Genomic DNA, 27,689 nt, shown 5'->3' on the forward strand with positions numbered 1-27,689 from the left:
ACAAAAATGTTGTTACCATGGCAACAATGACTCCGCCCACACCAAAAACGGTTGGCGTCTTCGCTTTACCATAACGCACCTTCATGCCAAATTTGAAGATGATCCGAGATCGGGTAAAAACTGCCAGTGGACCAGGTCACTTCGACCTTTATTTCACCTTTACCTTGACCTTGATCATATTTCTTTCCGCTCTCTAACTCAGCCCCTAATTGACCTAGCATGACCAAACTTGGTATGCTTACACATCTTGGGGAGAAGGTCTGTCGCATACCAAAACCACCACTGCCCTTGACCTTAGTTTGACCTTCACAGTCGACTTACATTTCCTCTTCGGCCTCCTAGGGTAACCAGATTCCATAATCCATATACTTGCACATCTGAGGCACACCAGTTGTCTAACAAACCTTTGTCTTTGTGACTTATTTAACTTTACCTGCCTTCTACGTCCTTACAGAGATTTTCTATTCTTACTAGATCACGGGGGATACATGTAGTTGGCGACAACTGCTCGTTTCTAGTTATTATTATGCAGTCAATATATTCATGCATAAAAACACTGGGCTACGCTACATGCCGCAATCGATTTCTTAGAGTGTCGCGAGGTTTTGTTTGTGTGCCGGGTCTCGAATTTGGCACATGTCTCCACTGCGACCGGAAGCAACACACTGGCCACAAAGCGAGAGATAGTCGCAGTCAGCAGGTATCTCGAGTCGGTTTTCGGCGAAAATACCAGATTTTCACCGCTCATTATCTCAGCGTAGGGGCATTGTAGGGACATGCGGTTTGTTTTATATTAATAAGGTAGGACAGCTGATCAATAATACTGCAAAGTCGTCAAAATAAAACGGGGAAAGTTTATTAATTCGACTAATACTGCAACATGGTTTCAGCATTTCACCGTTGTACGCTCTGCTTCTTTATACGCTCTTGATCGTATCAAGCGAACCAGACAATGCGTCTAGACAATACGTCTACAGTGTACTTGTTTGTGGCTCTGTGCATATCTGTGAATCTGTTTTCATGTTTTTATATAATAATTACATTACATATTAATAATTTTCAAATGCTATTATTGCATATTTCAAGATTTTGGATACCAACATTGTTGATTTTGTTGCGTGTAGATCAAACCAGCTACAGAGGACAAGCGAAAGAACAAGGGCAAGAGAAAGCGATCGCCATCTCCGCCGGTCGACAAACGTGGTAAACGCAAGAGGTAGGTGCCTTGATGCACAGCGCCTTACGTTTGAACTGATTTCGAAGTTTGTAAGCTCTTAGCAATCCAGTTTTTCTAACGCTTCACTACGTTGTACTAACACCGTTTGTGTGCTCATCAGCACTGCTAGGGCTCCATCTATATGCAGCAAGCGGCTGCAGAAGGAAGAAGAGGAGGAGGAGGAAGAAGAGGAGGCCGGCGAGGAGAAAGAGAGCCCTGCCTCGGTGCCCAGCGTGCACGAGGTTACCATTCCTCTGAGCAAATCTCGTGAGTAATCGAGTCTTGCCGAATTTACTCGTCGTTATGTTGGCAGTTGCTCGTTGGGTCCGCGAAATACAGTACAAATAATAAAAGTATAGAAACATTTTAAAAATATAAATATAATTAATACAGTATAAATACTCGCATACGTCGTCTGGCTCGTGGGCAAATGTTTCCTCGTGTTCGAATTTTTCTCGCTCGTGGTTCAACTTTGCAACGCGTCCTTTATCGGCCGTACCTCGCATCTGCTGGAAGACATTTCACTGGGCGGCGAGCGCAGAGACGAACGCTCGTGCGAAAGAAGGTGAAGCCGCCAGTCGTAACGGCCCCCCGAACTTAGCAACGCATTCTTTGTCACTCGTACCTCGTATCCGCCGGGAGACGTTTCGGCTCGCGGCGACCGCGGAGATGGTAGCTCCTGCAAAAGAGGGAGAAGCCGCAGGGGTATAAACACTCGCCCGACGCCTAACCCCCGAATTTAGCAATGCGTGCAGCCACGGGAGGGAAGCCACGGGAGGGAAGCCACGGGAACGTGAACGCTCGCTCGACGCCCAACCCCGGATCGCTTCTCCTCGCTTTCAGTTCCGAAGGGCGAGGCGCAGCCGTCGAAGCAGCCGGCGGGGGCGGCGAACGGAGACAAGGACGGCTCGGGCGACGCGAAGGGAGAGCAGAAGGGGTCGCGCCCGTCGTCGCCGGCGGGGCAGCCGACGGAGGAGCCGGAGAAGGGCGGGCTCGCCGAGCACGTCACCGAGCAGATACACCACATCATCATCCCCAGCTACGCAGCCTGGTTCGACTACAACAGGTGAGCTGAGGGGTATTCGAAGTGGAATTTTATTCCTCTTCAGTAGGGCCTTCGAAGAGCGAATTTTTTCCTCTTCAGTCATGTCAGTATGGCCTTGGAAGAGGGAGAAGAAATTTTTTCCTGGTTCGACTACAACAGGTTAACTGGGGGGCATTCGAAGAGCGAATCTTTTCCTCTTCAGTAGGGCCTTCGAAGAGCGAATTTTTTCCTCTTCAGTCATGTCAGTATGGCCTTGGAAGAGGGCGAAGGATTTTTTCGCGGTTTGACTACAACAGGTTAACTGGGGGGTCTTCGAAGAGGGAGAGGAGTTTTTTTGTGTTTTGACCATAACAGGTAAACCGTAAGTAACAGGTAACCCGTAATAGACCGTAATAGGCGCGCCATGCTGGGTCTTCGAAGAGAGGGAAGAATTTTTTTGCGGTTAGAACACATGAATTTATAATTGATGAATATTTGCCAGCAAATGTGAAGGATTCTACTCATTGAGAGTATATTTATCATCAGTCTGGCTGTGTTATTAATTTTGGCATCAAATATGAAGGGTTGTACTTAGTGATAAAGCATTTAATTTACGTCTGCTTGACGATTGTTGTTTTGGTGGTGTTGTATGTTTTGTTTTTGACGCTGGGTGTTGATGTTTCCGCACGTTTTGCATCATTGCAGCATTCATGCGATAGAGAGAAGAGCGTTGCCCGAGTTTTTCAACTCCAAGAATAGATCAAAGACTCCAGAGATGTAAGTACATCCTACGACACAATCATACACATTCACACGTTCTGGACTGCTTGTGGCGGTTTAACATGTTTAATGTTCCGTTCGTCATCCGAGATCAGTTTGTGGGTATATAACGATAAGGTAGTGTGTTGAATAAGTTTGAAATAAGGACTCTTAGCATTAAAATATATGCTGTATATTTCGCAGTGGTTTAATTTTTGTGAATTTCGCGAACGCGTCCCCAACCGCGAAAATAACAACACGCGAATAATTAATACCGAATAATTCATAATTCACCGACCACGAAATTAACCACTCGTCAAATTGTCCGTCGAGTCTGAATTCGCAAAAATATGGCGTATACAGTAATTAAGAAATGATTTGGAAATGCAAATGTAAATCATGGATGTGTTCTCTTGCAGTTATTTGGCGTACAGGAACTTTGTTATCGACACGTATCGTTTGAACCCGCTGGAGTATCTGACCAGCACAGCATGTCGTAGAAACCTCGCAGGAGACGTGTGCGCCATCATGCGGTGAGAGAGATTATACGTTCACTTGTTCACAAGAGAGAAGCGCCGACGGCGCGAGAATCCCATCGTGTCGGAATATTAAAACTTAACCGGGTGAAGATGCTGTCGTAGCACTCGCGAGCTTTGTTTGCGAATCCGCGGACTCCGTTTACGAATTCAGCAACCATATTTTTTCGAATTTCTTGCAGGGTGCACGCGTTTCTCGAGCAGTGGGGACTCATCAACTACCAGGTCAGGGTTTGTAGCGCGTCTTCCAAAGTCTTATAAGTACTTATTTTGCCAAAAATAAAATAAGGGCCCTTATTAGTACTTATTTTTGGTGAAATCTTAGAAAAGTACTTAATAGTCCTTATTTTTTGCCAGTTTTATAAACTGTTCTCGACTTAGAGTAAGAATTGTTGTATATATAATACAGAATAATTAAATCTGCTGGGCAATTGTGTATATATATTATTAGTGTACTTTAATAGTCGGTGATCTATCAGAAATCGCGTAAAAAAGTCTTATTTTGGCCTCCAGAAAGGGTCTTATAAGTCCTTATTTCAACATGTGTCTTACTACTATGAACCCTGCAGGTGGACGCTGAATGCCGACCCGCTCCGATGGGCCCACCTCCCACCTCACACTTCTGCGTGCTGGGCGACACACCATCCGGTATCCAGCCACTGCAGCCGAAGGGCGTGACCCAGGTGAGTCACGTCTCCACCCTCGTCGCGTGGTCCGGTAATTCTGATCGGTTAATTTTTTCTCGGAAGCCGGAATCGTTGTTCGTTCGAGCGTGAGCGTTGTTGAGTCGTCGTGGGATTGCATGGTATCAGCAAGCAGCCGCAGATATTGTGGGCTTTTCGAAATATTTGGAAATTATCGATCTTGATTTATTTATTTGATTTTTATGTTGAAAGCCAGAGCAGTTTCCACTTCTTTTTTTCTTTTTTTGTCGAGCGTGAGCGTTGAGTAGGGGGTGGGTAGTCGTGTCCAAGTGGCTGCGGATGTCGTGGATGGGGTTGCAGGGGTCGAAATTAGCGGTATCCCGATATCCGCTGGATAGTAGATTCTTGTGTTGGATACCAGATTTCAATGCTTGGTATCCCATCGGAATAGTAAAAAAAAAAATCTTCAAACTCGGGATAGTATGTTTTTATATAATAATTACATTACATATTAATAATTTTCAAATGCTATTATTGCATATTTCAAGATTTTGGATACCAACATTGTTGAAATTACCATCCCAAAAATGGAATACCAGATCTTTGGGGGGATACCAGATTTCAATACCTGGTATCCCGAATGGATACCATAATTAAAATCTAATTTCGACCCCTGGGTTTGGGATTGGATGTGACGTTGACTAGTCTGCGAGAAGCCTCGTCGCGTAACGCAGTTGCTCGGTGTCGATTCCAGCCGTCGGCAGCCGTGCAGGTCCCCGTCCCGGAACTGAAGGCGGAAATCCTGGAACCGCCCGTCCAACCGCGGGAGGGCGAGGTCCCGCCGACGACGGCCGCCGCCGGTCCAGCAGATGGCGCTCTCACCGGTCCGATGTCGCCGCCTGCCGGCAAGGACGGGGCGCCGCTCGCCCCGAACCTCAACCTCCGGGAGGATCAGTATGTGAAGCAGTTTACCGAGCTGAAGGTCAGTGCGATGACGCGTAACAGAAGTCACTGTGGCGCGTGTGAAGGCAGCCGTGGCAGCAAGGTCGCATAATGAAACCACAAAGGTTTACGGCGACCCATCTGCCACTTGGTATTCTCTCGTGATTCTGCATAGAGCGGAGACGATTAAGTTGTGGCACGTTTTCCTATACGTAAACACGTTTCCCTTACGGTGCAGTTCTCCTTGATTGGCATGCCGCGTGGTAGAAACTAGACTTGACTCTTTCCACGCACAATTTCAAAAGCGCTCTTTCGCCTTCGATGCCTTCGAACCATCGCCATCGCGCATTCTCCCAATGTCCTGCGTTCTGTTGTACCATCGACGGTCTTAGCCCCCCCCCCCCAAAGCCACAATATCATGTGCGCTACCGGCCGACCCTACCAATCCGTCGTAGACACTAGTTCTGAACACACTGTCGCTGTTGTTCGCAAGTGTTCTGAACACACTGTCGCTGTTGTTTGCAAGAGTTCTGAACACTGTTTGCCGTCGTTCAGGGACGGCCGAGCAAGTTCTCGCGCGACTGGACGGACCAGGAGACGCTCATGCTGCTCGAGGGCCTCGAGATGTTCAAGGACGACTGGAACAAGGTGAGCGAGCACGTCGGCACGCGCACGCAGGACGAGTGCATCCTCCAGTTCCTGCAGCTGCCCATCGAGGACCCGTACATCGAGAACGTCAGCGAGTCCATAGGTGAGCAATATACGAATGGGTGTTGGAGGGGAGTAAAGATTAGTAGTAGTACCAGGTACCAGGTTAGCGTGTGTGAGATGGGGGTGGGGCACAGATTAGTACATCGAGAACGTCAGCGAGTAGATAGGTAAGCAATATACGAATGGGTGTTGGGGGGGTATAAATTAATATCGGGTGAGTGGGTGTGGGGGGTGCACGGGTATGGATTAGTAATGTGCAAGCGAGTGTGGGGTGTGCGCCAGTATAGGTGAGCAACATGCGACCGGGCGTGAGATATGGGGGGTGGGGTATAGATTAGTAATGGGAGAGCGGGTGTGGTGTGTGCGCCAGTATAGGTGAGCAACGTGCGAGTGCGCATGGTGTGTTCGTGGGTATAGATTAGTACCTGGTGAGCGGGAAGTGACAATAGGGGGGTTTCGTGGTATATATTAGTAACGGGTTACATCATTCGGGGGTTTCGATTAGTAATGTTAATGCGGGGTTCGGGGATATGCGTGTGTGTCAGGGAAAAAATTAAAATTTATTTTTCGTGGGCTACTTTTCAAGCTCGCGTGCATGAAAATAGCACTCTGAAATTTGGTTGCATTGAACTCTATGCAAATTTACGGGGGATCTTTTTGGCATTTCGGGGGCTAAGTCGCCCCGAGCCCCCGTGTATTTTTTCCACTGGTGTGTGTGCGCATTTCGTCCAAGTTTCACTGAGGAGAACGTGATGATAACTGTCTGTTTTAGGCGGAGCGGTGTCGCAGCAGCCGATACCATTCTCTCAGCATGGCAACCCTGTCATGTCAACCGTGGCTTTCCTCGCGAGCATAGTGGATCCACGCGTTGCAGGAGCAGCCACAAAAACAGCCATGGGTGAGTGACGCAACACTAGCTCACAACCTCTAGAATTGTAACTAGAACTAGGTAGAATCGATATCCATATTATTTCCCTGCGTGGTTGGTGTAGTTGTTGAATTAATAGTAACAAGTTATGCATTTAGATTTTGAACTTAATCTTACTAATGCTATGGGAATATCTTCATTGAAGTGCTTGGTATCTGTGTATTTGGTAGTTCCTATCGTTTTAGGGTCAATGTGCCTAATTTATGTCGCCTAATATTCGGTTTTCTTGAATTTTGTTGTGATGCTGGTGATTTGATTCTTGCAGAGGAGTTTAACAAGCTAAAGGATGAGGTTTCCTACACAATGATAGAGCAGCACATGAACAGAGTTAAAGAACAGGCCAGCAAGACAGGCACGGTGGATGCCAGCTTTGGCCTTGAAGACAGCGGCATAGCTGGTACAGGCAAAGAGGAGACAGGTCAGTCGGCACTAAAAATGTTCCACGTTCATCAAATCTAGAAACCTAAAAACGAACGTCCTGTTGCATCGAATTTCAAAATGTTTCATGTCCATTAACCGTAAAAACCGGCGTTAACTTGCAGAGTCCATGGAGACGGGTGCACCTGCAAAAGAAGGTGAAGCCAAAGGCGACAAGTCTGCGAAGGCAGAGGACACAGAAGCCAAGGCAGACAAAGAGGAAGCTACCAGTAAGGATGGAGAGGAACCTATGGAGGCAGAGCCGGCGCCCGACATCAAGAAGGAAGCCGAGGCGGAGAAGCCGGAAGAGGAGGCAACATCAGCACCTCCTCCTGCGGCAGCTGCGGCGGAGAAGGACGGAGAGGAAGCTAGCAAGGACCAGGTGCCGGCAGAAGAAGACGCTGCGAACAAGATGAAGACGGTGGCGACGCGAGACGCGTTGATTAACGAGAAGGAGCTGCAGGTGGCGTCGTCGGCTGCCCTCGCCACGGCTGCCGTTAAGGCCAAGGTACGTGCTCTTGTTTACGTAACTTTGTCGATAAACATCGTCGGGAGTAGACATTGCCAACATCCACACTTGTGGTGGATGATGACCACCTGTGTTGTCCTGCAAATTCCTGCCGAGCAATGCAAAATTTGAGGCACGGGCAGAGATGCCAACCACTACGATTTATCCGTATTTTATACGAATTTCTATTCCTTTTGCACCACTACGACCAGTTTGTATCAAACTACGAATTTTACTGTGATCAAAAAAAAAATTTTTTTTTAAATTATTGTCATTTTTTGTCAATTTATTGTCATTTTTTACCCCCAGAATGCAGGAAATTGCATCTCAGAATCAAAAAATTTTGCGGGGGGCATGCCAGACCCCCCTAGCAAACTTGGGTCACTACGTGGCCCTCGAACTACTAATTTGATGGCCAGAAACGACAGATTGCTTCAAATATGTGTTGGCATCTCTGCACGGGTAAACTGTCGTCTCGCGGTGGCACCACTAACTTGAGACTCGAGTATCAGGTCGGACCTCGCCCCCCATTAATGCGGGTCTCGTTTCTCAAGTAAAGCCCGGCGCACACGTGAGTTATTTTACTCAAGTAAAATGACGCATGAGTCAAATTACTCAACGAAAATCCGCCGCACACGTGAGTAAAATGACGCATGAGTCAAATTACTCAACGAAAATCCGCCGCACACGTGAGTAAAATGACTCGTGCGTCATTTTACTTGAGTAAAATAACTCACGTGCGCGCCGGGCTTTAGCCTCGTGTCTCGCACTCCAGCCATCCAGCCATTAACGTGTATCTCGTCTCAAGCCAGTCTCGCATCCGGTGCGAGGCTAACATCTTGCAGCCCCGCCGCTTGCAGTGACCTTGTGTCTCTCGCGTGAGTCGTTGCGACACCAATAACGCTGGTGTCGTATTTCGAGTGTGTCTCGCATCTGACGTGAGTCTTGTGTCTCGCATCCCTGTTCCTAATAGTGGTTTTACGTCTCGCGTGTGTCATGCGTCTCTGCCGCTAACGACGGTATCGCGTCTCGGCCGCTAACGACGGTATCGCGTCTCGACCGCTAACAATGGTCTCGCGTCTCAACCGCTAACAATGGTCTCGCGTCTCAACCGCTAACGCGTGTCTCCCGTCTCGGCCGCTAACGACGGTCTCGCGTCTCGGCCGCTAACGCGTGTGTTGCGTCTCGGCCGCTAACGACGGTCTCGCGTCTGCCACTAACGCGTGTGTTGCGTCTCGGCCGCTAACGACGGTCTTGTGTCTCAGCTGCTAACGACGGTCTTGCGTCTCGACCGCTAACGACTCTCGCGTCTCGGCCGCTAACGACGGTCTCGCGTCTCGGCCGCTAACGACGGTCTCGCGTCTCGGCCGCTAACGACTCTCGCGTCTCGGCCGCTAACGACTCTCGCGTCTCGGCCGCTAACGACTCTCGCGTCTCGCCCGCAGCATCTCGCCGCCGTCGAGGAGCGTAAGATCAAGAGTCTCGTCGCGCTTCTTGTCGAGACGCAGATGAAGAAGCTGGAGATCAAGCTGAGACACTTCGAGGAACTGGAGGCCATCATGGACCAGGAGCGCGAGTCGGTGAGTTAATGTTAGTGTGAGGCGGTGAGTTAACGTTAGTGTGAGGCGGTGAGTTAACGTTAGTGTGAGGCGGTGAGTCAATGTTAGTGTGAGGCGGTGAGTTAACGTTAGTGTGAGGCGGTGAGTCAATGTTAGCATGAGTCGGTGAGTGAACATTAATGTAAGGCAGTGAGTCAAAGTCAGTGTGAGCCAGCGAGTGAACGATAGCTGTAGTCGGTGTGTGAAAGTTAGATGTGTGCGCTCATGGACCAGGCTCATGGACCAGGATCGCGACTGTTGAGATGGTACACCTTGTTTATCCTAATGTGTTTACAATACAACTTACACTAACGGGTGCAACACAGTTCCACACTAACGTAGGCTTGGTACACCTCAACCTTGTGTTGTCTTCATGTTCAGCTGGAGTATCAGCGGCAGCAGCTGCTGCAGGACAGGCAAGCGTTCCACTTGGAGCAGATACGAGCCGCGGAGTTCAAGGCCAGGCAGCAAGCGCAGGCCCAGGCCATCGCATCCGGACAAATGCCGGCACCACAGGTAGGTGCTCAGTGTGCTCATATTTGCTGCTAGGTAGGTGCTCAGTGTGCTTATATTTGCTGCTAGGTAGGTGCTCAGTTTGGTCGTGTTTGCTGCTAGGGATTCGGGAGAGCATGTAGCATGCTGTTTGTTTATTGTTGACACACTGGGGCCTGTAGTCAGAAACAAAATTTGTCGTCACATTAGTTTTACCTTGACTTTTTCTCGTAGACCAAACCTCTATTTACTGCGTTTGATAAACGGAAAACTTTACCAAGTTTCTCTCAACAGTCTATGAGAAGAAGTTAACGTTAAGAGTAGTATTTGTGTAGTTAATATTTGTGGCAACCGATTTCGCAGCACTGTTGTCTGCTCTAACTTTCTCTGCTGTGCTTCGCAGGTGCAACAGCAGCCACAGCAGAAAGAGACGCCGCCTGGCAGCTCTCCCATGCCTCAATCAGGCACCCAGCCCCTACAGCAACAGCCATCTCCCGCACCACAGGTATCAATAGCCGCCATTCTTTGGCATCGAGTCAAATCTGCTACGAACTACACGGTATTTAACCAGCATTGGTTTCGTTGGCTTTTGTTTTCTGTTTTGTGAGCGGATCTAAAAACGACAAGGTCACTTCAAAAGGTGAAAGCGTGTTCCCGTTTCGATCATATATTTGCACTTGGGGGGAGGTCTCCACTGAGGGCAGTTTCTGTGAGTGCGTTTCACCGGTCAGTTGGTCACTTCCGTTTGTTGTTTCAGCAGTCCTCACCACAGCCGCAGGTGCAGGCGTCGCAGCCCGCGGCAGCTTCAACCGCACTAGAACCAGGTAAGCACGCCGCAGTGAGCCGCATTGAACTGCGGCAAGCGCGGCATCTGACATTACGTTCTTCACCGACTCTTGTGCAGCTACAGCAGCAGTAGCAGTAGCAGAAGTAACTGTAGTAGTGGCAGCAGCAGCTGCAGCAGCAACAGCAGCAGCAGCAGCTGCAGCAGCAGCAGAAGTAACAGCAGCAGCAACAGCAGTAACAATTTCAAGTCGGGTCAATTTAGGTTTCCAGAACACACCGACGATTTTGCCCCCTCACGCCACATCTGTTAGTTTAATTATAATCATCAACGGCAGGTGGCATGATCGGTGTGTGGGTTTAAAGCCACCAATATTTTAACCCCATCCCCCCACGTCCACGTCCATTAATTTAACCACAATCATCGTCAACCGCAGGTGGCATGATCGCAGGGGGGTGGGTTTGGCTTAGCATGAATGTGCATGCAGGCAGTTTGCTTGTGATGTGTGACCACGCGCGCCGCATGCTTTCGTCTCCCCGGGACGACGCCGCACCCGTCCGACCTCGCCCCTATCGTGGCGGACCTGCACTCGAGCGCCCCCTGGAGTCTGCGGCGTCACGTCCGCCGGACCGGAGTGCTGCTCCGTTGTCCGCGACGACTGTAACTGCAAGCAGACGGCGTTGCGCACGGCGACGGAGAGATGGGGTGCGGAGCGCAGCGAACGGACGTGTGTGCGTGGCGTCCGCTGATGCTGGCAGACGTCCGCCCCCCGATTATTTTTGTTATAGTTTGCCGAGAGCCTCGTCGTTTTTTTCTATCGTTTGATCGTTAATTTTTTGTTTCGCTTTTGTTCCTTGGCAGCTTGCCTGACATCCGTGGCAGCGCAGAACCCTGCACTAGTAGCGGCAATGCGGGGTGAACCTGCCCCTGGGCCTGGAACCCCTCCCCCCAGCGTCACCACGCCTCCGCCACCCCTGAAGCAGACTGCCCCGCCTTCCTGTCTGCCCGAGCCGCATCCTACAGGCGCCGCGCCGCCGTCCGCGGGCCCGGAGCCGTGTGTCCAGCCCCTGCCGTCCGCCCCTCCCGCTCCCGCGTCGCAGCCGCCGGCTCGGTCGCCGCCCGTCGTCACGCCGACGACGACAACGAGCGAAGTGCCGCCGCCGCCGGTGAGCCAGCAGCTGCAGCCCAGCGTGAAGCCCCCGCCCACATCGCAGCCGCTCCCGCCCACGCCCGCATCGCAGCAGCCGCCGCCGAGCGCGAGTCATCAGTACCAGCCCCAGCCTCCTGCCGTGCCGCCGCCGCCAACTCAGCAGCATCCCGGCCAGCAGCACCATCCAGCAGTATCATCGTCCGGCCAACCTCCGCACGCAGCGCAACAGTTCCCGCCCCCTGTGCAAGCTCCACCAGCTAGCCAACAGTTCCCGCCTTCTGCCCCCTCCCCACCCACTAGCCAACAGTGCCAGTCTCCTGGACAAGCCCCACCAACTAGCCAACACTACCAGCCTCCTGGACAAGCCCCACCAACTAGCCAACACTACCAGCCTCCTGGACAGGCCCCACCCACTAGCCAACACTTCCAGCCTTCTGGTCAAGGCCCACCCACAGGTCAACAGTACCCACCCCCTGGACAAGCCCTGCCCACAAGACAGCAGTTCCAACCCCCTGGCCAAGTTCCTACCACAAGCCAACACTTCCAGCCTCCTGGACAGGCCCCACCCACTAGCCAACACTACCAGCCATCTGGACAAGCCCTATCCACAAGTCAACAATTCCAGCCACCTGGACAATCCCTGCCCACAAGACAGCAGTTCCAACCTCCTGGCCAAGTTCCTCCCACAAGCCAACACTTCCAGCCCCCTGGGCAGGCCCCACCCAGTAGCCAACACTTCCAGCCTCCTGGTCAAGGCCCACCCACAAGCCAACAGTACCCACCCCATGGACAAGCCCTACCCACGAGCCAACTGTACCAGCCCTCTGGCCAAGGCCCACCCACAAGCCAATACCAACCTACTGGACAAACTCCACTGATGGCAAATCTGCCTGGACAGCAGTTCCATCCTGGATCCAAACCACCTTCGCTGGTGAGAACACCCCAACTGCCACCAGGTGCATCCTCTCAGCAGTCGTCTCTCCCGCCACACGCTGCTCCCATGCCCTTCCCTGAATACGGTTCGGCGCAACCCCCGCTGGGTGGGGCACAGCCGTGGGCTCCACCCCAGTCTCAGCCTGTTCCCCCGCAGGCAAGGTACCAGTTCTCTCCGCCCCCCGTGCCGCAGCCTGCCACATCCCCGCACATGTTGTCTCCTTCCCCTCCCTCCTCCTCCTCCTCCTCGCAGCCTAGCATGGAGAGCTCTCATCCCGACAACGTGCATCCGGGTCCAAACACGATCCCCCAGGCTCAGGCCCCATCCCAACAAGAGGCGACGCCCCAGCTGGTGGCGCCCTCACAGCAGCTTACGGCAGAACAGGCGGGCAAGGCTGATGGTAATGAAACGAGCTCTGTATCTATTCATGTTTTACACGCGCGACGTTTGATTGTATCGATGTAATTTTGATACCTGGCTTATTTTATGCTGGTTCTTCCGGCGATTCTGTTCAGTTGTGCAGTAGTCGGCATGCGTAGGTAGCATCTTGATGAATATGCCGCGTGAGCTTAGCACTTTATGAAACGAGTGTCTCAATCTCGATGTTGTTTCCCAAGCAATGTGTCCTTTATTTGCAGGCGTCCATGCATTCGCTGGGCGTCTGGCGGCCCTCCGTATTCGTATGTAAGAAACGACCCCTCCTTCCTAAAAAAAAATGTTCTGGCGTGCACGTTCTGCAGGGCGGGTTTCGGACGCACGCGATTAAATCGAGTGGTTTTCGTGTGGCTTTCAGTGAGTTCCCCATGTGAGATGAAGCCAGGTGAAAGCGACACCAGTGAGGGAACGCCAGCGCAGCCTCCGTCGCAGTGAGCGAGAGCGGGAGATGGCGCTACCGTCACCGCCGCCAGCCGCGTGGTATTCACACAGTAGAGACGGTCGTTCACGTTGGGGAAACCAATGTGTCGGCGTCGGAGGCACACCTTCGCGTCCCCCGCGGCGTCATGGCGGCGCGAGATGTCAGCAGTCGCCCCACTGCGCACAAAGGCCGTGCTGCAAAGGATGCCCCGTCGTTAGTCGGACTCCTCTCTCTCTCGACCGGTGACGATCGCTCAGGGTTGTGCCTCGGCCGCGTGTGTAGTCGCCCGTTGTCACGCAGTTAGATGCGCGAAACCCCTCGAGCGGTTAACGCACGGAGGCGCATTTCCTAGAGTGAAGTTTTGAGGGGCGGAAAACGACAAAAGAACATTCGTCACGAGTGGAGCCGGAGACGCGACAACCTTGTGTGTTGGGGGGGGGGGAAGAGAGTTGGGGGGAGGTGGCGATCATTCGGAGAAAAAACGCTATATTTATTTGCTTCTCGTTTAGGCTTGCATTAGGAACAAGCTCACCTGTATGAACGTCATATATATATATATATCGTAGATATAAGAATATTGTGCGTTGATAACCATCAGTGTTGTGGAGCTCCTATAGGGGGTCTCTCCTGTTCGTAACTTTGTATATTGTACATATTTCAAATCAACCTGGTCACTCTGAGAGCAGGTTCAGTAATTAACATGTCTTGTGTAAGAAGTCACATTCATGGCCTTTAATTAAAGTAAATTCTTTCGGTAAAATTCCAAATAAGGTCAGACATAGAATATGATTATTTCATATTGAGAGAAAAGTTAATAATATAGGTACCACTTGTCATGGAAGTTTTGTCAACTAAAGTCTGAACATTTAAAGTTCTTCTAAGATGAGAATCAGTGCTGGTCAATTATCAATATATTTTGTAAAGTCACGTTAAGAAAGTGACGGGAAACTGTGCGATACATTTCAAGTGCACATAGTATCAGAAGTAGATAATAGGGAATTCTACTTCTGATAGTATGTAATGTGTAACTTTATGTAGACTATATAGTTAGATCACCTATGGGAGTCACTATATCCAATGTGGATACAGCGTTAGGCGTATATTACATGTTATTATACTATTACTATATTTACAGGTTAATATTCTGTTTCCAAGACACTTAGACACATCATGAAATGAAATAATGTCAAGTTAATCAAAAGACTCATGTCAAATGGCAATTAAGAGCAATATTGAGAAATTCCCATCTACTGTTCATTGTCAGCTGGCTCCCCCTTTACAATAAATATAGGTGTAGTGTATCCCATCAGTTTATTTTATATTGGCATATAAACCTATCAGCACAGAATAAACATTTTGTATTATACATGCTTTTGAAAATGCTTATTCCTGGGTAATAGATGCATTTCATGAAAATCTCTTCATGGTCATACTTTTTTTTGTTTAAAAATTTATTGGGTGAAAAATATATACCACCTGACATTAATATTAAGATATGTACAACATAAGTGGCAAAGAAAATAACTTTGGTATTCGCTATAATGGTAAACACTTGGGAATGGAAAACACACTATGGAAAAAAACATTCACGTGTCACTTGTTATCACGTTATTTAGTTCACAGTATGAAACTTGGCTTTCAAAAATGTATACAAAATGGATATCCAAAGATACACAAAGATATACAAAATGTACTGCCGATAGAATCTTCCTCCCTCTATCTCCCTCTCCTCTCCTGCTTTTGCTCTCTGGCTCTCTCTCTCTTCTCTCTCCTCTCACACGCCGACCTTTATACGTGCATGCTGCACAAGTGTCTTCTCTTTATTAATAAACAAACTGGAGGTTGGATTGAAAATATAACTGAAAGACTATGAAATGTAGACTAGCTCCGATCATGAAACCTTTCATCATAAACGCGCTTCTGTGTTCCAACTGTCACAGGCTTCTGTCTGACATGAGATGGTTAGCACCAGCACATCACGCCGCGCAAGCAGCCGAAGAGGGACTAGGATCGATGGTAGTGCTCCGGCTCAGCTTTCATCCCCTGACTGCCGCCGCTGCTGATGCTGCTGCTGCTGTCGCTGCACGTAACAGAGGATAAATGAATCTTGCTGGTTAGCTGTGTTGGGTGGAGGCGAGAAGGGGACGGGTTGCACGTCGCCGCAGTACACGCCTCGCCACGAATCGCGAGCCGCTCAGACTCGATGACGTTACCGCACTGGCCGGCCATAGGGCCGCTGCAGCATTGCCCGCGCCGTGGCTTGCCGGTGTCGATCCAAACGACAGGATCCTGCGTTGAGTACTGCGTCAGCGGCCGCACCCGCTCCAGCGGTATTATGGGACAACGTTTCGCGTTGCGCGTGTCGTCGTCGTCGTCGTCGCCGCCGGGCGGGCTCGGGCTTTCGATGCACGACTTGCGCTTCACACCGCTCCTTCGCTTCGCCGCTCCCTCTGTGGTCGTCGTCGCCGGGGTCGCCTTCGTCGCCGGGGTCATCTTTGTCGCCGGGGTCATCTTTGTCGCCTGGGTCGTCTTCGCCACCGGGGTCATCTTCGTCGCCGGGGTCGCCTTCGTCGCCGGGGTGGTCTTCGTCACTGGGTCCGGCGCCGGCTCCCCGCAAGCATTGCGGGGCTCTGCAACGACCCTGCTGATCGGTCTGTACGGCGAGTCCGGGAACGCGTTTCTCGCGGACGGCCCGCCGCCGCTCTCGCCGCCGTCGAAGACGTTGAAGAGGAACTGGTTGATGCAGTGCGACAGCTTCAGCAGGCCGGCTGTGTTCGGGTGCAGGCCGTCGTCCTCGTAGTAGTGCTCCTTCGGCCGGTCGCGTGACACGAGGAAGCTATTGCAGGCGTTGACGCGGTGGACGCCCATCTCCTTGAGCGCGCCCTTCGCAAAGTAATTCGCGTCGCACACGCGCCGGTTGTAGTAGGAGAAGTCGAGCGGCCGCGGCAGGATGGCGACCCACGCGAGGCGCGCGCCGGGCGAGCGGCGACGCAGCGCGGCGAACAACTCGACGACGTTGTTGCAGATCGTCTGCGCGTTGTACCGCTCGACGTCGTTCGTGCCGACCATGACGACGATGTTGGTGAAGTCGGCGAAATTCACCGTGCACTCATCGAGGAGCGTGTCTGAAACAAAAGGCAGGAACCGGAACCGCGTTGTACTCGAAACGCGCGAAAATACAAAATTTTACAGATATGCATGTTATATAATTCTACAAACTTGTGCAGTTATTACACGCGCACTGACGAGGTTACACCTCTCTGCCTGTTGACGACAGTGAATGGGACATGTGCATGCGTTTACCTGATCGAGCGCACGCGTGACAGTGCACTATAGTGACGGGCTTTAACTGCGGATCTAAGAAGCGCCAAAGCCGCTGCCCCATCTGATCGGTTATGATGGCCACCCGAGTTCCTGGCGGGAAAACGTACGAATAGGGCATGATGGAGTCTGGCGTATGATCTGGCGTATGATCTAGGATAACAAACGAGATCGGCCAAGAAGCGCTGAAAAATTATAATTAACACATTATTGATATTATTTATTGCCTTACCCACTGATGAGATGAGAAAATCAAGAGCCAGAGCAAGATCATGAGAGCGAAAGCAAGAACGAGAACATTCTAGAGAAAGACAGCGAATGGGAGAGAGAGACCTGAAGAGAGCAAGAGAGCAGGGGTGAAAACGAGTGTCGGAGTGACAGTGAGATAATATTTTGGAGAGTGTAGTTGCATTTGTTCATATACTATAGGCTGCTTGGTTGGGTTACATTGTTGTACATATTGGCAGGAGCCAATAATGACAAATTTTTCATTATTACTATTACTATTATTAGCTCCTGATATTGGGCATCTAGGCTCTAGCTCCACTTAGTACTCGCGCCCTCGGATATTGAAATGATGGTAAATGAAAAAGAAATCACAGTGTGGTGCGAATTTCCCGCAAATGATGACAAAACAAGTGGCGCATGACGACGCGACGCCGAAATCCTAGGGAATCAATCGCTTCTGCTGATCTTAGAAGTTATAAACGATACCATGGAATATGGTTCTAATTCTAAGAAACAATTTTAAAGAGGTAGCCATATATGGCATATACTTTGTGCCAGACTTTCGTAATAAAAACTGATAGTCATAGGGCTTACAGTTACAGTGCCTAGTCATAATGATATGCATAATGACATGTTACTGTTTACTTTAGTCTTTAGACCTATTACTATACTAGTATTAGTACTACTATTACTATACTAGTATTAGTACTACTACACACCCAGCGAGTAACACATTTACACACAAAACTCAAAAGCCGCACAGCCGAATAAAAAACCTACTTTGGGAAAAGTAACCATCCAGTCAGTATCATGCATTCATGATTTATCAAAATGTATGATTATCTTGAATCTTTGGGAGCCGCAGAAATCCGCAAGCAGCGGTAGACGGTAACCAGGCAAACACCTTTGATGCTCTCTATGCCCGGTGACCGGGCCGTGACACGGGTGAGTTTGCGTACCCGGTGACGACTTGAGGCAAAACCACAACGTGAACTCATTCATTCCATTTTATTCCATATTTTTTCCCATTTGAAGAATAGCTAGTGTTGTTTTCCACGTAAGTATGTATAATATAGTATCGTAATTTAAAACTTGTGTTTTCTGGCCAGTAAATGAAACTGTGAAGAAGTTGTGTTGTGAAAAGCAAGCTTTTTCATTGTTAGTTACATCATTCATGACATCATATGTAACACTAACACTGTACTGTACCGGTAGTCTGTAGACTGTGTATTTATGTATGTATAATAATAAAGATGTCTTTGATATATAACCCTTTAAACTTTGAAGACTAATCTTTATGAGGTTATGTATCACTATCAACGCAGACCTTTCACAGTTTCAGTGTAGCTCCAGACAGCTCTTCGATTGTATAGCCCCTTCCCTCCCGCTACTCAGTACTCAGTACTCAGTACTCGCTAGTTACGCTGAGAGTAGCTCTAGAACTATAGCCCTCTGCTACCGTCTGCGAATACTCATTCCCAAACAGCTTGAATCTGTTCTATTATGAGAACAGTGTTGACTAACTTTGACATCTATAACAAATGTCTCTTGTTCGTTAGAAAGAAATTGTCACGCGAATTCTGTGACAGAATTGTTGTGATACAATGGTAAGTCGCAGGACTAGCGGAGACAGGTTCGTGTTGAGAATAACCCAGTTGAAGTTCTAGTCTCTAAAAACTCACCAGCGAAACCGCCCTGAGTGATTCACTCAGGGATTCCCCACAGAAAAGGACTACACTCGCATTGTACCCTATGCACTGTGTTTGGGCTTACATTATTGTATCTAAAACGACAGGTGTACTGCTATGTAATAAGAATATTAAAGAGGACTTTGAACATTTATATAATTGGTGAATAGCTATATGAAATCCACTGTAACTATAACTAGTATACAGCTATAATACTATTACTAATAGATATAACTCATAAGGATGGCTGAACAATTAGAAGGCTCGAAAGAGGGGAACAACCAGCAAGTCGTTTATGTGCGGAAACTTCTGGTATTCGAAACACTAAATATTAGAGAAGTAGAAGGCCGCATTGATCTCTTATCTCTGCGCGACTAATTCCGCAGGTTCAATGTATCGAAGTGCTTGTGAAACTACAAATACAAGAGAGGTCACCCGACCAGGCTGTTGACTAACGTCAAATTATACACGGTATTCTAACGCCTAGCCAATACCCGTTCTTGGAGCACAAGAGAGGACCACTAAGAATCAAGATACACGATTTAGATTAAACAAGATACAAGTGCAAAGCTATTCAACTGATTAACCTTGAACTTCTCTCTTCAGCACAGTTCCTTGGAGTCCTTATCCGTCTTCGCACCTATAGTACGTCCCTTTGGACTTTGAAGACTATTTACTACGGTTAGCGAGGAGTTCTCAGTTTCAATGAAAGCTCTTGAATTCACAAGGGAGTGAGGCCATTATAACCGCCCATTGGTCGTGCCAAGGCGCCATCTAAACAGCACTTTCAAAATAAACAATTCCCGGATCGGTGCTTCTCGATCGCAGGAGGAGACGGAGTGAAACTGACAAGATTGGAAATGAACACAGCTTTGCTGTTGATCCTAAATTGTCGCTGCCGCGGAATGAGACCGCGCAAGGCAGAGTGGGCCGTCTTGTACGAGGTCTCGCTACGCACCGGCAGGCCGGCCGGAGGCTTACGTTCCTAGGTTGATACGTGGGAGGGTCGTCGGAACGCAGGCATGCGGTCGAGGCTGGGATGTTTCGGCGGAACGGCTACCGGCTTGAGTTTATTGGTCATGTCCGGCGCGCCGGGGTACTGCCGGACCCGCAAACTGGTACGGTCTCGTATACCGGACGCGGTCCCTGGTACTGGCATCAGATCTCCCCGCCCGCCTTCGCCTACCTCCACTAACGTCTAAAGGAAGTAGCTTGAAGATGAAAATTTCCGATCGGAGGGGAGATCCGCCTATGCCTCTTTTTCTCCTTTCTTCTTATATGTACGCGCGGATATGCGCACGCGACGACGCGTTGATATTCAACGTATGAACCGCGGCTATCCCGCACGCAGTGGAGACGTCAAACCAAATATCACAGATGGCCCCGGCGGCACGTTCTGGGTCAAAACAGTGAGGTCCAGCCCCGGATGAGTGCGTGGAGTTGGAGAAGCTGACAATGGAGTTATATGGAGCCGATATTCCAGAAGAGTTACGAGATTATAGGGGATCATAACACTATTAAAAAAGTCGCTCAGGGGTGCGATGCGGTGCGAGGACTAGCCACAAGTTCATTCTACTCGGCTTACACACTACAGGTGGCCTACTCGTTGCGCTACGGACTTGACTACACCTATGCTCCCGGAGAGCCGCGGTCGGTTCATCGAGCCCCCCCAATAGCTTAATCAAAAAAGATTAAAGAATTTTACATAGATCGAACAAAAACAACTTATAATCTATGTTCATAATAAAATCTGCGCCCCCAAACAAAGACAAGGCAATCGAGGTGATTAATAGGCCAACGAGTAATAAAAAAACCACCACGCCAAACATCCCATCAATACCTCCATGGGCAGATTTGATTAATACTCAGGAAAGGTTATAACGTCAATATGATACCCGCAGTCCGAACATGAAAATAATATATAGATATTATTAAATTATTATGAAATGAAACTAATATCTTGGGCAAAAAGAAAGGCAAAGTTGTGGAAATCATACTATAAGGGGGAGGGAGGTGTATAAAGACGCAGTCGCCACATTACTGCCGCCAACTCACACCAATTATTTATACTTCTTCCTAAATAAGTCAGTGAAACATGGACTCCCAAAACTCTAACTACGGAAAAAAAGTATAAACATGTTGCAGGACTATCACAACCCCATCACTGATTTGACGCCAAGAGATGCCTGGCTGTAAGACATTGTAAACAATTGGCTACCCGAAATGCCAAGAAGATTTTTTGCTGAAAATGTTCTACTGTTATCATGCACGTGACGCGCTCGTTGACTGCGACCAGCCGAGTGAAAATCGAAATCTGCTCTCATCTTCTTCGTATAGCGAAAATGCATCGGCCGGGCATTTCACCTTTTTGTAACCAAAAAGTCAACGAGTCTTCGGTGCAGTAGGCTCAACAAGGAGATTTCAGCTCACGTCGTCGCACGCCCCATTCATGCACATGCAACGAAGAAGGCGGAGCTGTATTTGTGGTTACGGAGATGCGAAAATGAAAGAAAAGAACTTGATGTGCGGCAAAACAGCGTGTTATTTTCCGTTTTGGTGCCAAAGCTCTATCGTAGGAAACCGGTTCTTAGCCCGGAGCAGAATTCCCTCACGTTCGTAGAATCGGGCGATTCCGTGCCGTAAGATAGTAATCTTTGGGGCTAACGAGAAAATGTTTAGCTGTAGAAGGGGCGGCGACAGACTGTGGGTCATTTTGCAAGACACAAAGTGTCAATCACTCGTCTAGGCGGGCCTGCGGAAGGATGCATTGCCGAGGACAGTTAGCGTTCACCAGCTCTTTCACACCTTGACAAATGATCTTATAGCCCGAATACATTTCCATGGGAGTAATACATAGTTGGCCCAGTGCTGTTATACCGGATCCGCATATCCGTACATTCAATAGCTGCGTCATGTGACGGGCGTGCAACATGTTTGGGCATATAGTGTCTCGACTATTAGTGATGCGCGGGGCTACGGCAGCTTTCGCACACACCGCGTGTGACCATTGTCTCCCCACTCAGTGCGTGTGGCTCCCGCTGATGCTGCTGCGTCTGCGTGTGTGACAGTGTGTGTGTGTGGTGACAGACGCACGACACACACAACACACAGCACACACACACAGTCCCGGATGTAAGCCACCCCAAATCAACACATTCCCGACACTACACCCACACCACACACGACACAACACAACACCTACACACACACACAACAAGGACACCGCAAGACACACACAAACCACTAAGTCAGGAAAAAAGACAGGATGTGTGTGTGTGTGTGTGTGGGTGAAATGTGATGTGTGTGTGTGTGTGTGTGTGTGAGAGTGGTGTGGTGTGATGTGATGTGGGTGGTGTGATCATGGTGTGTGCCCTAGTTTGTAATCACCAAAGACACCAATGAGAGTGACAATATTTTTCCAAGATTGTTTTAACTACGAAGACTAAGGGTTACACATGACTAAACCCGAAGGGGACAGATCACTCACTCGTAAAGATGGCAAATACTTATCGTATGGTGGTATATTCAGGTGCTGTCAAAAACAACTGTAAACATAAATAGTGTTACTAGTTACTTACCACGTCAACAAATTTTACGCTTTCGTGAATAGTGTTTTCCGCGCTGTGTGTGACTGTTGCAAGCACTGACCATTTTGACGCGAGTGAGAAGTACCCAGCTCGTCATGAGCGTCCTAAACTCGATACGTCCACGCGCATGACGTGTTAGTACTAAAGGATCAGAATCCGTAGCACCTATAGATAAGAAACAAGACCACGAAAATAAGCAACTAACCGAGCCATAGTTTGAAAAAAGTTGGGGTAAACAGCAGTATGCATGCCGGGAGCTCATGGCAGCGAGTTTTACTTTCGTCGCACGCTCAGCGATGTTACATGTGGTGAATTTGCTATTTGCCTATTCCTTCTGTTTAAGATATCCAATCGATATCTTTGGTGTTAGCGATTCGAGGAACAAATTGTGATTTGTCTGGTTAAACACTCAGAGTACTATAGCAATAGCAGATACAAAAAGATGAGATTCTATCGAATTAAGACGCCTCAGAAATAAAGAAAAGAACATATAGTAATAGACCATGGGCGTAAATTCCCGGGGGGATGGGGGATCATCCCCCCCGCTCTCTGCAGGCAGGGGGGGAGATGGCCTGTAACCATAAACGCCGCCCCACCCATGAGACCAATTCAAAAAAAAAAAACACACTCACCGTGCCTTCTTCCGTGCCGCCACCTTGAATAGTTCAGCTAACCTGATAATTTGGAGACATGGCAGAACCTAAATCAATTTCAATTACTGGTCAGGGGCGTGTAGAGGGGGAGGGGTGCCAGGGGTGCCGGCCCCATTCACTCTGCACTCTGCACTCTTCAGCCCGGCTAAGAGCGCAAGGGGCTAGCACGGTCATCCTCCTCCTCCATCCCTGCTGGCTCCTTACTCCTTGACTGCCTTTCTCCAAGTTACTCCTTCATCCTTCTCCCTGTCATTCCCTCCTGTTCGTCCTTATCTCCTGTACTCCTTCACTCCTTACTCCTTACTTGCTACTCCTTTCTCGCTTTCTACCTTTCTCCTTGCTCCTTACTCCTTACTCCTTTCTCCAATTTCTCCTTTCTCCTTTCTCCTTTCTCGCTTTCTCCTTACTCCTTTACTCCTCTAGCTCCCCTTAACTCCTTACTCCTTACCTCCTTACTCCTTACTCCTTAAGCTCGCTTACTCGTTTCTCCTTTCTCCTTTCTCCTTCTCCTTCTGCCCTTCTCCTTTCTCCTTTCTCCTTTCTCCTTTCTCCTTACTCCTTACTCCTTACTCGGACGGTGCTTCTCGATCCAGCTTTCATTGAATGATCTATCCCCGAATACATTTAAATGGATAATACATATCTGCAGTGCTGTTAACCGCGGATCGCAATATCCTAAATATCAAGCTGCGGCATGTGACGGGGTGACATGTTGGGAATTAAAAGTGTTGACATTGATGCCGTACGAATTGCACGCGTGTGCATGTCTGCATGAGTGCGTGTGGCTGCATGCGCGCGCGCGCGTGTGACAGTGTGTGTGTGTGACAGTGTGTGGTGTTGTGTGTGTGCTGTGTGTGCTGTGTGTGTGTGTGTGCGTGTGTGTGTGTGTGTGGTGTGTGTCGTCGTGTGTGTGGTGTGTGTATGTGCGGTGGGTGTGTCTTGTGTGTGTGTGTTTGTAATCACCGACAACTGGGGACATTTTCAAGTTTTTAACTCACGAACTGGGTACACATGACAACCGGGGATGTCCCCACTCGTAAAGATGGCAATTTATCGTATGGTGGTATATTCAGGTGCTGTCACCTGGTAACTAAATATGTTACTGTTACTTACACGTCAAAATTTTACGCTTTCTGTGTAGTGTTTTTCCCGCGCTGTGTGTGTGTTGCAAGCATGACCATTTTGACGCGAGTGGAGAAGTCCCCGCTCGTATGACGTCCTACTCGGATGACGTCACGCGCATGCGTGTTTAGTACTGCATAGTCAGTAGCACCATAGATATAGAAAAAGAAAGATAGCCAACTCCGAGCCATGTTTGAAAAAGTTGGGGTAGGCAGTTGGCATGCCGGGAGCATCTGGCACGAGTTACTTCCGGTCGCACCGCTCAGCGTATGTTTACATTGGTGTTTGCCCTGAATTTGCTATTTCTCTGGTTTAGATATCTATCGATAATCTTTGTGTTAGCGATTGAAAGGAACAAACTTGTGTTGTTGTTGATAATTGTCCTACTAGACAATAGCCAGATAAAAAGCATGCCCGATCTATCGAATTAAGAGCGCTCAGAAATAAAGAAAGAACATATAGTATAGACCATGGGCGATAATCGCCAGGGGGGATGGGGGATGCATCCCCCCGCTCTGAAGAGGGGGGGAAGTGGCCTGTAGGCAAAAAGTACCCGCCCCGTGTGGATTAGCCCAAAAGAAGACTCCTTCTCCGTGGCCGCCACTTTGAAAGTTTTTCAGCTAACTCTGATCAATTTGAGACTGGGCACACGCTAAAATGCATATCCAGATTAGCTGGCAGGGGCGGTCGTAGAGGGGGAGGGGTCCAGGGGGTCTCGGCCCCCTTCACTCTGCATCTCTGCCACTGCTTCAGCTTTCTCCTCCTCCTCCTCCCTGCCTTGCTCCGCTTACTCCTTACTCCTTTCTCCAATTACTCCTTTCTCCTTCTTCATCCTTTCTGCCTTACTCCTATACTCCTTACTCTTACTCCTTACGCCTTAACTCCTTACTCCTGTACTCACCTTACTCCTTACTCCTTAGCGTCCCCTTACCCACCTTACTTCCTTAGCTCCCTTACTCACCTTAACTGCCCTAGCTCTTACTACCTTACTCTTACTCCTTACTCGCTTACTTGTCCTCTACTCCTGTTCTGGCCTTTCTCCATCTTTCTCCTTTTCTCCTTTCTACCTTCATCTTTCTCCTTTCTCCTGGTTCTCCTTTCTCCTTTTCCCTTTCTCCTTTCTCCTTTCTCCTTTCGGTGCCTTTCTCCTCTTCTCCCTTTCTCCTTTCTCCTTTCTCCTTTCTCCTTCTCTTTCTCTTTCTCCTTCTCCTTTCTCCTTTCTCCTTTCTCCTTTCTCCTTTCTCCCCTTCTCCTTTCTGCCTTTCCTCCCTTTCCTCCGCTTTCTTTTCTCGCTTTCTCCTTTCTCCTTTCTCCTTTCTCGCTTTCTCCTTTCTCCTTTCTCCTTTCTCCCTTTCTCCTTTGCTCCCTTTCTCCTTTCTCTCTTAACTCCTTTACTCTTATCTTTACTCCTTAAACTCCTCTACTCCTTACTGCGGACGGTGCTTCTCGATCAGCTTTCATCTGACATGATCTATACCCCGAATACATTTAATGGATAATACATATGCGTGCTGTTATACGGGGTATCGCATATCCTATTCAAAGCTGCGCGCACCGCTTTGGACCCGTGGGGAGTTTTCCACACGGGGCGCGCCGCGCCGGTTGCCACGCTCGGGCCCGCGCCCACCCCAACCCTCCGCCTCCCCCTAATCACCTGTGAACGCACACACGGGTCAATTCCGGCAGTCGCCTGGGGGACATCGCCCCTACATATGAGCGCTACCGTTACCTCACTACTAGTAAGTCTAACACTCCTCCACTATTCACTCTACTACTACTCCCTAACACACTACTATCACACATAACCACTCACACTCTACACTACTGACTAACTACTATACTACATACTACATATACTACTAATACTTATATACTACTAACCATACTATACTATAGTAACAAGGCCTATACACACAACATATAGTTAGTACCAGGAGAGTAGTTCTGGCTCAAGGATGTAAGAGCTGTCCACATTTGCATATTTGCACATATCGCATATTGTGAAAATGGATTGTGGTTAGCGCTTATATCCATGAACCGTAGTTCTCGCTGTAGCGGGACTCGGGAGCGAAGGGGTTGTTACACCTGTACTTGTAGCTAGGGCTCTAGTCTGGCTACGTACACCCTAAAAATTTTCATTGAGATGGTGCGTATATTTGTAAATTTCACGCTCGTATTTACTTGTTTTCAGAATAAGCTCAAGATTGATGACGGGAAAGATGGCAGACTCACAAAACTCTCCAACTCCGGAGGCAAGAATGATAAGCCTAAGATTGCGTTATTCTAGAAACCGTTATATATACAGTTATATGTAATACGTGTTTAATGAGTTACCGGCTCATCTTGAGTCCACCCAATTTGTTATGCTTCATATGTGGATGCCAACTTGTCAACTTTGCAGCCTTATTAGTGGCACTGCCTGGGGGCTATCTAGGTGAGGTATATATAATTATATATATATGTACTATATAGATTCCTGTGATTACAGGTAGGCGCGGGTGATAAGGTTGTGACCCAGGAGGAGGCAGCAGCTGCAGGTGACTTCTTCTGGAACGGAACACTACCTTCATGCAGAGAAAGAAAACACCCCATGCAAGTTTACACATATAGATAATTAGAGAGATTATGCATACATATACCAAAGCTCAAGTGTGATATTCCAGGGTGCGAAATTAACGAGAGTCCGGAGTCAAATACTCCCTGATTTATTGTCGGTCTCCCTGATTTGACATATGCAGGAGTCCATGTGACTCCCTGAAAATTCTGCTACACTAACTAGTTCGTTCCAGAGCACGGCCTCGCGGAATTACCGTATTTTTTCAGCTAATGTCTAAAGAAAATTTGGCAGATGTGCTACTGCATGAATCTTAAAAATAAGCACATGCGTTATTGTTAATATCTTTAATTTTGAACCTCAGACTGCGGACTCCCTCATTTTGTCGCGGACTCCCTCTTTTTCAGGGTAGGGAGTCTGTTGGACTCCCGTGTTCAAACGTTAATTTCTACCCCTGATATTCTATTCTAATTTAAGCTGCTAATTTCTGTAGATATCAAGAAGCATTACTGCACATGATCCAGTAGATACACTGCATATATTACTGTTATATGTTGACACAAGAGTGTTCTAAAATAAAGGTGTTCTAAATTTCTCATTAGTAATCGCTGAATGCATGGCATTTAATAAGAGGTACTAAACAACACTTATAGTATAAGGTGTTTTCTTTTTCCCATAGATTGCCTCTTGATGATGAAAGGAATATTCTTGTGGTGTCTGCGCTACCGTACGTCAACAATGTCCCCCACCTGGGCAATATCATAGGCTGTGTTCTCAGTGCAGATGTGTTCTCCAGGTAAGATCTGCCCACCAGACCTCACTGTCTCACCCATCAACTCATAGCACCTCACTGCCTCACCCATCAACTCATATCATCTCACTGTCTCACCCATCAACTCATATCACCTCACTGTCTCACCCATCAACTCATATCACCTCACTGTCTCACCCATCAACTCATATCACCTCACTGTCTCACCCATCAACTCATATCACCTCACTGTCTCACCCATCAACTCATATCACCTCACTGTCTC

The 27,689-nt window shown here is 48.6% G+C and overlaps 4 protein-coding genes across 5 annotated transcripts in view; 3 read left to right on the top strand and 1 right to left on the bottom strand.

Annotated features, from left to right (window-relative positions):
- Positions 1-9,437, top strand: part of LOC106807929 (SWI/SNF complex subunit SMARCC2-like) — a gene marked incomplete at its 5' end in the record, with an annotated part of 18,491 nt that extends 9,054 nt beyond the window's left edge. Inside the window, 13 exon segments of the mRNA XM_014810443.1 lie at positions 1,125-1,216; positions 1,338-1,483; positions 2,060-2,282; positions 2,946-3,017; positions 3,419-3,532; positions 3,718-3,760; positions 4,105-4,218; positions 4,934-5,161; positions 5,677-5,872; positions 6,605-6,730; positions 7,026-7,178; positions 7,303-7,685; positions 9,131-9,437. Coding sequence (XP_014665929.1) covers positions 1,125-1,216; positions 1,338-1,483; positions 2,060-2,282; positions 2,946-3,017; positions 3,419-3,532; positions 3,718-3,760; positions 4,105-4,218; positions 4,934-5,161; positions 5,677-5,872; positions 6,605-6,730; positions 7,026-7,178; positions 7,303-7,685; positions 9,131-9,274 — 2,034 coding nt within the window.
- A 109-nt stretch (positions 9,438-9,546) lies between these two features.
- LOC106807916 (basic proline-rich protein-like) lies at positions 9,547-14,865 on the top strand. The gene is made up of 6 exons (XM_014810430.1): positions 9,547-9,621; positions 9,665-9,799; positions 10,179-10,280; positions 10,533-10,599; positions 11,421-13,043; positions 13,437-14,865. Exons 1-6 carry the CDS (start codon positions 9,547-9,549, stop codon positions 13,511-13,513), a joined length of 2,079 nt encoding a protein of 692 aa, XP_014665916.1. The 3' UTR covers positions 13,514-14,865.
- Positions 14,866-14,929: 64 nt separating this feature from the next.
- On the bottom strand, positions 14,930-17,929 carry LOC106807927. 2 transcript variants are annotated; one of them, XM_014810440.1, is made up of 3 exons: positions 17,829-17,929; positions 16,803-17,005; positions 14,930-16,624 (listed from the first exon to the last, which is right to left on the bottom strand). In XM_014810440.1, exons 1-3 carry the CDS (start codon positions 17,858-17,860, stop codon positions 15,504-15,506), a joined length of 1,356 nt encoding a protein of 451 aa, XP_014665926.1. In that variant the 5' UTR covers positions 17,861-17,929; the 3' UTR covers positions 14,930-15,503. The 2 variants fall into 2 exon arrangements, with proteins under 2 accessions (XP_014665926.1, XP_014665927.1); XM_014810441.1 differs by lacking the exon at positions 17,829-17,929 and adding an exon at positions 17,325-17,444.
- A 74-nt stretch (positions 17,930-18,003) lies between these two features.
- The window catches only part of LOC106807918 (methionine--tRNA ligase, cytoplasmic-like), a gene marked incomplete in the record, with an annotated part of 21,358 nt that continues 11,672 nt past the window's right edge, over positions 18,004-27,689 (top strand). The window contains 4 exon segments of the mRNA XM_014810431.1: positions 18,004-18,105; positions 26,290-26,350; positions 26,587-26,690; positions 27,332-27,448. Of these exon segments, the coding sequence (XP_014665917.1) occupies positions 26,306-26,350; positions 26,587-26,690; positions 27,332-27,448 (266 nt within the window).

The sequence above is a fragment of the Priapulus caudatus genome, unplaced genomic scaffold (assembly GCF_000485595.1).
Source record: "Priapulus caudatus unplaced genomic scaffold, Priapulus_caudatus-5.0.1 Scaffold243, whole genome shotgun sequence".
Lineage (NCBI taxonomy): Eukaryota > Metazoa > Priapulida > Priapulimorpha > Priapulimorphida > Priapulidae > Priapulus > Priapulus caudatus.